The sequence below is a fragment of the Colletotrichum scovillei genome, assembly GCF_011075155.1.
Source record: "Colletotrichum scovillei strain TJNH1 chromosome Unknown Contig00006, whole genome shotgun sequence".
Taxonomy (NCBI): Eukaryota; Fungi; Ascomycota; class Sordariomycetes; order Glomerellales; family Glomerellaceae; genus Colletotrichum; species Colletotrichum scovillei.
The window spans coordinates 1,163-14,990 of NW_023336264.1; the positions used below are offsets into that span (position 1 = coordinate 1,163).

Here is a 13,828-nt window from a genome sequence, read left to right on the forward strand (position 1 = left end):
GTCTCTTATTTTAAAGTTTAATCTTAGTAAGATAAGGTATACTTAGTAGACTATCCTAGTACGTTGGATCCCTTTTCCCCGGGAACGTTAGTGCCCCAACGTGACCGTCCTTGTATATACTTTATGACTAATAATACACCGCGGACTCCGTTACTTACTTCTACTTAAAGAGGCGCATTGCGGCACGGTCAAGCAGCCAATTCTCCTTAATTCAGCCCTCATTAAGAGCCGAATCACTCATTTGCCATATTTCGGGCTCACGTTACTCCCTCGCTATCCCTTGCCTTATCTCTGCGGTTTACAAAGTCTAAACTACCGGCAACATGGCTGAGCCGGCCGAACACGACTCCGACGATGAGGAGATCCTCACCTCACCTCCTCCCGAGGGATTCAGTCCCGAGGCCGCGCGGAGCTTTCTCGACCTCTTTCGCAAGGAAGACGCCCGGGAGATCTTTTTCCGATACGAGGCCGTCATACCTCATAACGCTCACTTGTATCAGCTGCTACGCTGGGTGACCGACCCCACTACCGGTGACACTGCTGTCCACGTCGCTGCTGCTGCTCGGAACATTCGTGCCCTCGACAGCCACATCGAGAGCTTTGGGAGGGACTGGAGCGCCAACCCCTGGCTCTTGACGTGCTTCAGAGCCCCCTTTTTCCTCCGAAACAAGGCTGGGGATACTGTCTTTCACGTTGCGGCTCGCACTGGCCGTTTGGACGTCGTGAACGGAGTTTGGCGCATTTTCTGGATGCATCCAGGATGGAAACAACCCTCCTACGAGTCTGGGTCCGATGCCTACGCGCCTGTTTGCGAAGATTTGGGGGAGTTCGAACACGACCCCGAACCAATGTACGTCCCCGACTACATGGTGGCCATTGTTCTCTTGGCCAGGAAGAACGGCAACGGCCACACCGCCGCCGACGACGCCGCTGCGGCTGGCCATCATGACGTCGCGCAGTGGCTGCGGCTAATGCTGGAACGCCTCACCCTGGGCAATAAGAGAGCAACCGAGAGGAGGATGGCGAGGATGGAGGAGCTGGTTGACAACCGCTACGATATTGATGGACATCATGTCACGGCGAACCAGCTTCCGTATATTAGAAAGTGTTCGCAGTTTGTTGACGGACGTGTAATTACAAAGGACTGTTAATAAGAATTTGATCACTTATATTGTTCAATATTTCCATTATTTTCCGATCGCAGCATGATATGAATCCAGCGGCATCCGACATGAGCCACTTTTATTCTTAGTATCCTCCTAAATTCGTAGGCTGCAGGGCTATAGGGCCACCCGTAGGGAGATGACCAAACAGCGGCTCTAACGCACTGATTTGACCTAAGACACTATAACTATCTCTATCGTGGACGCTAAATGTCTATGGCTGACTATGAGACAGATTTCCATGAGCGTAAATCATAAATCTTAACAAGAGGCCTTTCATAATACAATTAGCCAATGTACCCCTATTTTTCTAAGGTCCTCGATCCAGTTCCTACTCTCTCTAATACCTTCACTCTGCCTCTTATCCCAAATCATTTCTAAGGCTTTAAGTGCGTCTCTCGTAAGCCCCCAAGGCTCAGCTTCCCAGAGATCTTGGAATCTTCTCCCAACCCAGGCACGCTTTGTATAATCAAACGTTTCTAGGCCAGTAACGAAAGCTGGCCACGCGGTCGCTGTGAATAGAGGATCTCCCGGGGGAATATGCAAAACGTGGGCCATCACTTCCGCTGCTAGAGTTCCCAGATTGTCCTGAAATATTGCGTTGGGCCATAGAGCAAGAACAACGCGGGACAGATAAATACAGACAGCTGCCCTGTGTGCAGAGGCAATTTCAATTCGCTGAAACATGTCTTCGGCTGATGAGCGTGACTGTAAGTCAATTGCCCAGGCAGTTGGGCTGAACGACCTTGCAGCTTGCAAGAGATTAAGCGCGTTGTTCTGTTTTGAGTTGATAAAATCATCTGAAGACGTGATACCGTCATCAGTCCTTAAGAGTTGAGAACCTGCTTGTATCAAAGGAAGCAGAGCAGCCGGAAACGAGGAGCAGTGGTTGCCTTCTGCATCTTGTTGAAGTGATAACGTAGCCGTTGGTAGCCAACTTCGTGGTGAGTAAGAACTTGCGAATGATGACCCAAAGAGATCATACCTAGTGTACATCAAGTCAGCAGCCATCGGTCAGGATACAGGGTGACTTACACTAAGCAGTTTGATATCAAACTGCGGCAAAGTGAACTCCATGCAGTCTCCGTTGCCATTGCAGATGTAATGAGCTTCCCAATGATCACTCTGGCACCATTGATGTGAAACATCCAGTTGCCTTGCCCAGAGTCTATAAGCTCGCATGAAATGAGGAGGAGCACCACCGCGAGGATCAGATCAACATTTACCGTGGCCACATCTTCGAGAGCAGACTGAAGCATACCAAGTGCCTGCTGCTTAGCCATAAGTGCGTCGTGGATAGTCTCCGGCAGGTCCGGCCCGCATCGCTCAGCCAATAGAGAGCTCAGTAAGCTTGTGCTGCTCTGAGTCGAGGCTATCATGGCTGACATAATTGAAGATTGTGGCAGCCGTTGATAAGCGTTTGACATGTGCAAAGCTGTATTGGCGACGATGGTCTGCATTAAGATCGGCTGCTGATACGTAACCGCAATTAGCTGGCGGAACGGGTTTTGGTTCGGGATATTATAGAGAACGAGGTCCCTGTAAGCCCTACTTGCGACTTTGAACAAACAGTGTTAGTACAAAGAGTAGCTGGGAAGGCGGATGCGAAGTACAATAGGCCAGATATCTCCTCGATCGATAGTCTAGACTTTCTGCAAGCGGGTCTAATAATGAACGAGGTAATGAATGAGGAGATTTCGGCTCAGAACTGGCGGATAGTAGCTGCCGTGTAGACTCGATAGAACCCCAAGATGCCTGTAGAGTTGAGATCGTGTCTCTTTTGGTAATCTGCCTGATTTTGTCGGAGGTAACGATCGCTAATTTACTATGACTCGCCACTCCGTTTCCTTATCGTAACAAGACGCCATATCCTAGACAATTTTGGTCTCTACTTGTGCACTTTAGGCAGTGCGGAACGGATCGGTCACATTTCAAGCGGTTACGCCTACAGTTGTGTCATGCTCCCGATCTTGCATTCATCGTTGGACTCTAGTACAGAACGGATAGGAGTTACACACCACAAATGAAACATTAGAATGGACATTAATTCAAGAAGAACAAGATGTCGTGCTTGGCGTGATTACAGGTTCGAGGCTTGAGATTTTCCCTTTGCTGTGCGTGGTACTCTTATCTTGCCGAGTTTGAGTCAATAGCTTAACTCTCACTGGTGCTTCCCTCATGCCGCTCGCAGTATATGGCACTAATTCCAAGAACTCGTCCCACCTTGATATTAGTCCCTTTTGTCTTCCAGTGTTACAGAGGCTACCCACAAGACTCACCTTCACGCAGTGCCAGCGACCCACAAGCCACAAGGAAGCATTTTCAAAGCCATCCAATCTGGGTGTTCATGAAGGCCGGTGTCTAGACGGAAGGGTTGGAATAGAGTATTGCACTGCGTATTACGGAGACAGTTTGTAGTACAAGGGCAGTCCATCACCATTCTAAGGTATATAGTCTGCAACCCGCTCTATGCCTTCTAGGACCGAGACACATCTACCCCTAGCACTCAAGCCACTGGAGTCTCCAGCAGGAGCATAATAGGCGTCAAGAGTGGCGATATAAGTCCATGTTCTTTAGTGGATATCACGTAAGTGTGTTTCTTTCAGCTTGATTGAAAGAAGTTTCTCGGGGGTGAACCCGCTTCAGTCTGACGCTCTCCTGACTGAGCTACATCCGCCTCACAGATTGATGCCTTGGATAGCATCATCCTCAGGGCTATCCATCAACGTCTAATACATGCCCGTCCGAAATATCCAGTCGAGAAGTCGAGGAAAAGCACAACATCAAGCATTCGCCGATCTTTACTAAACAGACTAGTACTAATAGGTTCGAGCAAAACGGCTTCTGGTCCGAGTCATTCGTATTATAGATCTAAAAAGCAGATACAGAAAAGACAGTTTGCGAATCCAATATTTGTTCAGGACGAGCAACCGTGACAACTCAACTCTATAGCCAGAGCACCCTTACCATAACCACGAGCATATATCCCCGGCAAAGAATATACAAAACTAGTAACATATAGAGAGATAAAATGTGTAAAGAGTGCGTTGATGGCCTCACTCGATCTGCCTGGTAACGGAGGGCAGACATTGAGCATAGGGCATTAGCGAGAGCGAAAGGGACCAGGGAACCCGTAATAACAAGGGCGGATGCACGCCATGCCCATAGCTCCAACTTTGAAGGGAAATAGTGGTTCCACCCGAGACAGTAGAGGGTCCCGAATATCATTCCCACAATGATGCCCGCGAAGTCGTCGTCCATCAGCAGGACGTCTCCGAATGTAGTGAAGCAGGTGAGCGACAAGTCAGTAGGCGGAAGTTTAGTGGCGTCGAATCCCATGCTGCCCATGCCGAATGGCGGAACGAAGTTGCGTTCAAGAAAAGGTGACCCGCCATAGAAGCTCAGCCAGTGAATATCCTCAGCGGTTACTGGACGAATCTCCCTAGTCGAAGACGCTTGAACAGCGTGTTGTATCGGCCGTTCGACTCCTTGAGGCTGGTTCCAAAACATCGCGTAGGCCATCAAAGCGCACAAGACGTACGTCAACGTTGCGAGTTCGATTTGGGCGGGAGACTGACCGAGGCAAAGCTGCGTAACATTCCTCATCGCGAACCAGACAAGCTGGAAGACTACCAGACCCCTGGCATAGGCACTTGTCTTGTCTTTATCTTTTATATCCTCCTCGCTGATTGATGGGCCTTCGCCCAAAAGACCCAGGTTCTGAGCAGCGACGATTTGTATGGCGTTCAAGTAGAGAGTTATTGTATCGGTGGTGTTAGAGAGACAGGTAGAGGAGCTCTCTCTGTCCTGCGGTGCAATGTCCTGACTGAATACGTCTGGATCTGCAAGAATGGCCTCATTCTGTTGAGCATACACAGTATTATCAGGACTGCTTTCGGAGCTGGCAACATCAGCGAGGTTCACTAGTCCTAGGTCTATTGAATCCCTGTGAACATTCGACGGTCCGGCTGGAGACTCGCCTATTCTAGGATATATGTTGATAGTGGTTGCCGTTGTTATTTCCGGATGCCGGGACGACGTAGCGATAGCGCCAGGATCCATTTCTGAGAGCTCAATTGATGTTTCTGGGGATCGCAGAGGACCACTAGGCTCTCTTTCAGCCCTTGCCGGTTCACTTGTGGGGTCTCCGATTATTCTCGAGAAAGGTTTAGTCAAATACTGGAAGGTCGCTATGGTGACGGCCCAGTATGCCTTTTCCAGGCATGTCCGTAGCACTTCTGTCGTAGGATCGAAAACGACCGCAATCTTCCGTAGCGTCGTATTCTCCCTCTCTCTGCTGTTTGCCAAATGAATAAGAAACTGACGGTCATGAGATTCCGGGATGTTGTCGCCGTCTTTCTGCAGCCTAAACTCTATTCCACCCATGTTCGCGAAGCAGGCATGCCTCTTACCCCAGGTCTGTATGTTCCCATGACCTGAGCGAAAGACTTCGGCGCCAATAGATGACGCTCGCCACGTCCCAAATGCCATGCTTACGAGAAACTCGGGGGCAAACACAACCATGCCTGTCCAGACTAGTTGGCGCCGAAGCTGTCGAGTTGGGGCGGCATCCCACCATCGCCGGAGGAAGAAGGTGGATTGGCTCCTAGGGCGTGTAGGCGAGACATTGAGATGTAGCGCCAGGAATGTGCTGCTGATAATGGCGGCGAGACATCCAAAGACAATGTCTGATGGTTCATCGTTTGCCAGACGCAACCATTTGAGGGCGGGATGGATCGTATCGGACATTCCCGGGCCGCTAATTGGAACAAAGTCGAACTTGACTTGAAGATCAACGATGCTGTCCGAAATACCGTAGCCTGAATAGATTTCAACGAGAACAATAGAGTTTGGAACTTGAGAGGTGTCGAAGGCTAACAAAGTCCCAGCATCGACCTTATTAGCGTGCTATGCAATAGTTATGACGCAATCCGTAAGTTGCCTGCCTGAGACGTGGTTCGCTGGCGAGTTGGGCGCCTCGAGCAAAGCCCAATCACAGCCTGATCGACATATCCTCAGCAATTTCGCCTAAGGCTGAATAAGTTTGAAGTTGGTTGGATCTGCCTTCGACTGGACCTTCCTAAACTGGCATGATGCATACATCTGTGAGTGCAGGAGACTTAGACTTGGAGAGCAGTGGTTGGCCCGATCCGAGTCTCATGAGGCTGAGCATTGAGTCTCTACCAAGGTGGTTCTTCCTGAGAGACCGGCGGACCATGCAGTCCAAACGGGCGACATTCTCCTACAGTGGGATGACGAAATCGCTACTCGTTTACTTCAGGTCGAGCTACATATGAACTTCTATGTCAATGATTTAATTAAGCTCATATGCTGGAACGGAGAAGAGATACATGATATTGCGTTTCAAGTTAACAATCCCTATGCTCTTACGGCTTATCATTTGGTTGCGCGACAAAGGACTTTCTTTCACAAGATATCTCTACTGACCGCTATCTATTATAATATTCCTGTTCGGGGCATTTTGTCTGCCACAAAATGCTACTAGCATTTCCGAGGGCCAAGTATTATCAAGTTACTCAATGGAACACCTTTGTCGAGTTTGGATCAGCTAAACAAGGCAATCTATGTCAATCAAACGAACATTTTATCACCACCTATTGCAAAAGGCTTAACAGCCACGGTTCTTTGATTCTCTACTTATACAAGATACCAGCTCGGCACTATCGACTAAGTGTGGTTTGAGATGAGGACGCGGCCTCAACAAGGCGGTCCTTAGCTCATTCGTTCTTTGACTCATAACCCAAAGTAATTAAAAAGCTAGAGGTTATGAATTTTTATTTTTTTATTCTAAGACAAATTAAGAAAATAATTTATAGGGTTTTAAACACTAATAGGGTTGCCTAAATACTTGTCAAGTGCGGGACACTACTTATTTTAACAACTATAGGTTGTTGTTCTATGCGCTTATTTTCGAATTTCATCAGATGAGTACTAGTAATAAACTTCTTAGATCTTTATTTTTATTGATGCTGCGCGAGGTTCATGAGGAGAAACTAGGCAAAGCCCATGATTCATTCAGAAGTCAAATGAAAGTGGGAGGTTCGTTTGTATAAGCCGTGACCGCGTCGCGTATTCTCTTTTTCTACTGATTGCTGTAATCCAACAACTACCATTTCATTTTTTGAAAGACTTGAGGTTCTCTTGGCGGCATCATCGTTGCCCAGACCAGCCATCTATGCCACTCTCATGAACCCCAACCTCGGATTGCAGACCGGTAGTGTACGCTAAACGCTCTATCGGAGTGCATACGAGCTAATCGCAATCCACGTGTATTGATAAATGCCTATGGCACCATTCACTGATGGAACTTGTGATGAAACCAGGGATTTCGAATGTTGAAGATTCATTTGATTTCATTCGATGCCATTCACCGTAAAAGGTGCTGTCAAGAAGACTGTGGGAAGGTACGACAGTTATAATATTCTTTGGCGTAGCCAGGCTCTTGCCACTCTAGACTGCACCTGCAGACTCACCCACAACTGCGGTCGGAGATAGTGCAGTGCCTTCCTTTTCTTGGATGGGCCTTCGCCCAACGAGAACATGCCTATGCCAGTAAGAAAAAGCCAGACGGTTCTACAGCGGGAGAACTTACTGAGGCCAATAAGCGTGGATATTTCGGTCGTTTCCATTCTTGCGGACTTCGATGAGAAAGACTCTGACCTCTTCGGGGCTCCAGTCCAAAGCACGTGTGAGGGGTGCCATCGTAATTGCCTCCATCCCCGTCATAAAATTTTCGTTATTCCATGAGCCCAGCTCTTTGAAGTGCTCGTCTTTCGGCCAGGTGTTCGTCGGCCACTTATAAGTGCTCAGCGCGACATCTTCAAACCCGACCTCGACCATGATCTCCCTTAGCTCGGGCGTATCAACCCACGCTGCTCCAAGCTTGATCGAAGCTTCCATAAGGTACTTGGACCAATCGGACAAAGCATGTTCGGGCTTCAAGGTTCCATCGTCAGATTGAGCAAAAATGGCGGTCTCCTGAAGCTCAACATAGCCACCAGGCTCAAGATTACTATGTTCGCGCTAGTCAGCTCCAAGCTGCGTGGCCTCGTCTTGTGATTTACAAAGCGATGAAGACTTACTCGTAGCATCTTTGTAAAAAAAGCCTCCAGTCTCTGATGCTAGACGTCATAAAGCGGCTGTGGATGTATTGGAAGGGTTGTGAAAATGTCCACTCGTCTTCGATATCATCGACCTCGAACCTCACATTAGGAGGCACACTAGAATATTGACGTTAATGCTCGTTAGGAGCCCACCGACTTCGGTTGAAACATACCTACTTGGCTGAGTGGCGGAAAGGTCGATTCCCAATATATCGGCCTCTGGGTGGTCATCACCAAACTGAACCGCCCAGATGCCCGTGCCTGTACCGACATCAAGAACGCGGCCAACTTTGGCGTCCTCTCTACAGGGTGGGGCGATGCCAAGCTCGCCATCCAGCGTGAGAAGACATAGATGGTTAACCAAATCTAGAGCGCTGATTAGCGAAATGGCAAACCCACGGTCATGGTTGAGAATCAATACCAAGTCTGTCAAGCTCGCGTTCATCGTTCGGGAATTGGTATTCTAAAGCACAACTTTAGTAACCTGACTCATTGAGTCAATCTCAAAACTCACTTCCATCCTTGTAACGATGATAAGTCCGGCCATTCTCACGGCGATAGTCTAGAAGTGAGCTGCGTAGACTAGTGCTAGAGGAGGCAATGCTCTGTTACAAACTCAGTGTCTGCAGCATCAATGGTTGGCAAAATTGACCACACTCACGGTTCCCATCTCCGAACTAGAATCATCTTGCTGTAGAAATTCAATCAGACACAAAGTATTTTACTGACGGTGCGGTGTATCAACGAACCTCCTCATCAGCAGCGATCTGGACCTCAAAATCTTGAGGTGGGTTGGCCATGATGGCTTACGGTGCGAAACTTCAGGGCAGAGAAGAAGCCCCGAGCATGAGAAAAGAGAAACAGAAGTGACAGAGGAAAATGACAGAGTTGTAATGGCGGGTGGACTAATATACGGTCGGCGTTGGTCCTCTTTTTGGCGCATGCAGCGCCGCCTTTCTGCACCAAACACTCAGAGAAACCCATGTCCATAGGCGGTTGGGTGGGCACGGGTGTTTCCCCGCGCGAATAGAAATTTGGCCGTCTGATGCACCAACGAAGTTCGCATGTTTGTTACATTCGATATCGGCGGGGCTATTTTTCGTTGTTGGTCACAACTTGGCCAGGATTATAAGTCGCAGATTGGTGTGGGGTTTGTGCCGTCCCAATGCGGCATTGTTGTCGCCATGTGGTGCTGCCATATCAAGAAGAAATCCCGACTTGTCAGGCAAAATGAAGCAGGGTTTGATACGTATCAGAGCTGGGTGTCAAAACTGAGCCTGGTATTGTGCCAATATACAACAATCCCATACTCAGCCCTCAATCAAATTTTACCATGCCTAGTAATCAGGCTACCTAGTCTTCCAAAATAAGTGTTTGCGCTTCGTGTCTAAGCTCCACGCTCTGCTTGTTGACAGGATCAAACACGAACGTCCTTTACCACGAGATCATAGTCTATATACTGTCCTCTGCCAGAGTACCTCCATCTACTTACGTATGCTGCTGACTTTCGTTTGATAGTTTGACCGTTGGTGGTTCCGTATACCCCAATGACAACCCCCGTGTATCCACCGCTCACTAGACTTGCACCTGCATGCCCAACTATCATCATATGAACAGCTTCGGGTTTGCACAAATCTGGAAAACCAGCAAGGAATGTGTAATGCGTCGTGTTTGATGCCAAAACCTCCAAGCGAATTGGTGTGCGGTTTCGGTATTCTGAAGGCAGAGGTAAGGTGACGGGTTGCGGCACAGTGACATTCTCGTTGCTACTGAATGACTGAACTTGAAGCAGTTTCCCGCTGGTTGTCTGGTTGTCAAACGCCACACTAAAGTCAATGTGTCTTTTTTCATCCAGATATACGGAAATGCCAGCCTCTTCTCCGAGTAACTGGGGGTCAAAGTCCAGATCGACACTGAATGAAAAGAGCGTTTCTGTCTGCCGGCGACCGACAAATGTGATGTCCTTTGTAAGAGTGTCATGAGGCAAAATCATCGACGATAAGTTTCTTGATGACAAGCCGAGTCGCATCGAATTTGCATGTCCCTCGAGAGAAATCGAGTACGCTGACTCGTTTGGGTATCGAATATGTACCCAATGTGAGGGCAGGACGGAGTCTGACGCAAAGTCGACCACATCAATCCCATGATGAATGCCAGGCAGACTGCTGGAGTTGGTAAGTGTGCCAGGAAGTGACGCCATCATCTGTCCTCTAACGGGTTCGAGCAGACGCGGCCACGAGCCCTCGCCTGCTGACCAGGAAACTGGGAATAAGACCGTCTCTCGGCCCATAGGATACGTCTCGAACTTGGCTCCTGAACGCATTGCGAGTGCGACCCCCCACCAGTGTCCGGTTGCTTTGTCTTGGAAGATATCAGCATGGCCAACTGTTTGTATGTATGATGAGTTCAAGTGCTCGGCGGCGACGATTGGATTGGCTGGGTTGCTCTCGTAAGGACCATAGACAGTGCGGGAACGGGAGATGGAGCCGCGATGCAATTCTTTAGTACCTCCTTCGGCAACAAGGATATAGTACCAGTTGTCTTTCTTGTAAAGGTGGGGTCCTTCGGCGGTCCCCAGCCCGGTGCCGTTCCATGGATACGAGAAATCCCCGAGGACTCCTGTTCCGATATCAATGGTAGTCAGCGCAATCGCGGTTCCAGTAGATGAGACAGCAGCCCCAGTTAAATAGACGGTGTCGCTGTCGTCGTCAAAGAAGAGAGAAGGATCGTAGCCGGTGAAATTGAATTCAGTAGGAATGCTCCACGATGATGCGTTGAAGAGGTTGTTTGTTGAGAATATGAGGTTTTGCATGGTGAATTCCTTATAGGAAGTGATAGACACGAAGGTAGTTGTTACATAGAAGGTGTTGTTGTGGTGGCGAATTGTTGATGCAAATAAGCCATCTTGGCCAGTTGGCGCGTTTTCCAGCTGCGGGAGCTGTTCACGTCGATTGAGGACATGGCTCACAAGAGTCCAGTGGCGTAAATCTGTGCTTGTATAGACTGGAACACCAGGAGACCACGTAAAGGTTGAGGTTACACAGAAGAACGCATTGTCGACATGAATGCAGCTTGGATCGGGGTGAAAGCCAGAAAGGATGGGGTTGAAAAAGTTGGCCTCAGCTACAGCCGCAAAGGAATAAACAAGAGCGATTAGTTTCATCTTGAAGAAATCATGTTCGGTACTTCATCAAAGCAATTCCCGAATCCTTTGGTTTTGCACACAGTTTTATATCCGCGGAGATCTGGAAGACCGTTTGATACGAAAAAGGACGGATGCGAAAATTGAATACGACTGAAGATACGAGCGTAACGTTAACGCGGGGCGCCGCACCGGTGGTACGCGAGCTTAGTCAAATTGGTATCACTACAGAGCTACCGAGATGGGAAATGCCAGGTCACGCTAGCGCCTGGGATGGAAGTCGGCACGTATAACCAAGTCGCTTTCAAAAGAACCTCCGCGGGCAACATCCCCGAATGCTGGATCAACCGACACGCACGATTCACTACATATCCAACTAACCACGCGCTACTGCAGGTACTACAATGGATTGACGGCCACTCACATTCGCTGGGACAGCACAGGTCCTCAAGGAAGATAACCAAGTGAAACAGATCTCGCAATTAAATCACACAGCCAGTAGAGAAATCTAAAGATCGACCGGAAACCGCGCGGATTCAAGACTTTTACCGCCACTCTACTCCTAGGAATACATAGCTAGTACAGGTCACACGTGCTCAGACGGCGAGATCAGTTTCTCCAGCCATTAGGGCCACCCCAAGTTCCTTTCACCATGGAGGTGTAGTAAACCCACGGGAAGAAGTCCTTCTTCAAGTGGTAAAACGCACGTCTAGGGACTGCTTGATCGAATCCAATGAGGTCGCCAAAAGTCTCCTTGGGAACTCCCCCATACTTGAACTCAGCAAGCAATAGTTTACCATACTCTGTAGGAATCGGGCAAGAGGTATAGCCATCGTAAGAAGGTTGAGGCTCAGCGCCGTCCAACGACCGCAGCAGGTTGCTGACAAGGATGGGGGCCTGAGATGTAATTGCGGCAGCAGTCTTGGAGGTGGGGAGACTAGATGCATCACCTGCCGACCAGACATTGGGGAATTTGGTGTGTCGGGTTGTTGCTTGATCAACACTGACATAGCCAGCAGCGTCGGCGAGAGGGCTGCTCTTGACGAAAGCATGGGGCCCCATTTTCGGAACGACATGCATGAGGTCAAACTGCTTTGTGACCTTTTCCTTTCCATCAGGACGGCCGAAGGTGGCTGTGTTACCGTCCACGGAGAGAAGATCATGCTGAAAGAGTCCCTCGACACCCCTTTCCTTGCGCAATTCTTCAAGCTTTGCGCTGTATTTGGGGACACCAAACATGGTGGGAAGGCCAGTGGCAAAGCTGATCTTAATGGACGAGCTTGCCGGGTCGTTGGGGTTATACAGGCCGGCACGCTTCCAGTGGTCGAGGGCAAGCCACATGATCTTCTGGGGAGCGCCAGCACACTTGATCACACCGGCGGGTTGGGTAAAGATTGCGTTTCCCTTCTGAAGTCTTCCGAAGGTGCCGAATACCTTGTCACAAGTGTCATAGCCGTAGATAGAAGACACAAGGGAACCGGGGTCTGCAAGAGCCTCGGGCAAGCCCTTGACACTGCCGTAATCGATGTTGATACCAGGAGCGACAACGAGCTGCTCGTAGCCAAGTTTATCGCCGTTTCCAAGCTTGATGTTGTTCTCCTCGGGGTTGAAGGAGCTTACTCCCTGCTGGTAGAACTTGAGTTTGGGGTCAACCAGGCTCTCGAGGGGCCTTCGCAATTCTTGCTTTGACTTGAGGCCACCGCCTACCAACGTCCAGCCTGGCTGATAGTGGTGCCATTCGGCTGGATCAACAACAGCAATGTCATCCTGAGAAAACCGGCCGGACCGCAACAGCTGGTGGCTAATGGTCAGACCTGCGCTGCCGCCTCCGACTACAACAACTTTGTGGTTCCGAGCAGCTGAGCTCACGGGGGCTACTGTCGCGAGATTCCGAATCTCAGAAGCCTTTGCAGCAATCCGGGCGCGGCCGGCATGGCGCGATACCAAAGTCGCGCGACTGGCAAGCATTTCGAAGTAAACGAAGAAGGAGTGCTGTAAAAAGTTTGCAGAACAGGTGATGGCGTTATTTTTTTCAACGGGAGGGTTGGACCACGAGATGTCGTGATGATAAAGCACAGAGATTAGCCAACCAACTCAAGTAAGTATGGCGCCTGGAAAGAAACGGGGCGCCGACTGGAAAATGAAAACGCCGAAGCTTAAAAAGAGGTGCGGGGGCCCACTCCACTGTCGGAACCAACAGGCGAGTCAAGTTGTCAGGATTGCAAGCCGCGCCGAGCATCCCCCGATAGCCGCAAGCGTCCGCTACAGAAAACTTGCTCGTTCCCGGGCTTGACATCCCACTGGTATTTCTTCAATGAGAGAGCCGCACCGGCCGGCCGGCTTGTCGGCGAGACTAGTCGGCGAGAATGGTCGCCGATCTCATTTACAACTCCCCGACC

General features: G+C 49.5%; 4 protein-coding genes across 4 annotated transcripts; 1 reads left to right on the top strand and 3 right to left on the bottom strand.

Annotated features, from left to right (window-relative positions):
- Positions 1-323: 323 nt before the first annotated feature.
- Positions 324-1,151, top strand: HER10_EVM0012689 (uncharacterized protein; the record flags this gene model as incomplete). Its single annotated transcript, XM_035482078.1, has 2 exons — positions 324-731; positions 828-1,151. The coding sequence occupies 2 exons, from the start codon at positions 324-326 to the stop codon at positions 1,149-1,151; spliced, it is 732 nt and encodes a 243-aa protein (XP_035333539.1).
- A 6,483-nt stretch (positions 1,152-7,634) lies between these two features.
- On the bottom strand, positions 7,635-9,087 carry HER10_EVM0006030 (uncharacterized protein; the record flags this gene model as incomplete). Its single annotated transcript, XM_035475628.1, has 8 exons — positions 7,635-7,728; positions 7,777-8,196; positions 8,267-8,404; positions 8,461-8,653; positions 8,709-8,750; positions 8,802-8,892; positions 8,949-8,978; positions 9,037-9,087. The coding sequence occupies 8 exons, from the start codon at positions 9,085-9,087 to the stop codon at positions 7,635-7,637; spliced, it is 1,059 nt and encodes a 352-aa protein (XP_035332714.1).
- Positions 9,088-9,704: 617 nt separating this feature from the next.
- On the bottom strand, positions 9,705-11,450 carry HER10_EVM0004066 (xylosidase arabinofuranosidase; the record flags this gene model as incomplete). The annotated part of the gene is made up of 1 exon (XM_035473723.1): positions 9,705-11,450. One exon carries the CDS (start codon positions 11,448-11,450, stop codon positions 9,705-9,707), a length of 1,746 nt encoding a protein of 581 aa, XP_035332456.1.
- Positions 11,451-11,710: 260 nt separating this feature from the next.
- On the bottom strand, positions 11,711-13,471 carry HER10_EVM0011294 (Sulfide:quinone oxidoreductase/flavo-binding protein). Its single transcript, XM_035480730.1, has one exon. It carries the CDS (start codon positions 13,395-13,397, stop codon positions 12,039-12,041), a length of 1,359 nt encoding a protein of 452 aa, XP_035333369.1. The 5' UTR covers positions 13,398-13,471; the 3' UTR covers positions 11,711-12,038.
- Positions 13,472-13,828: the final 357 nt, after the last annotated feature.

Bases quoted from the DNA above. Each gene is read 5' to 3' on its own strand.
- HER10_EVM0011294 (XM_035480730.1), bottom strand. From the start codon at position 13,397: ATGCTTGCCAGTCGCGCGACTTTGGTATCGCGCCATGCCGGCCGCGCC.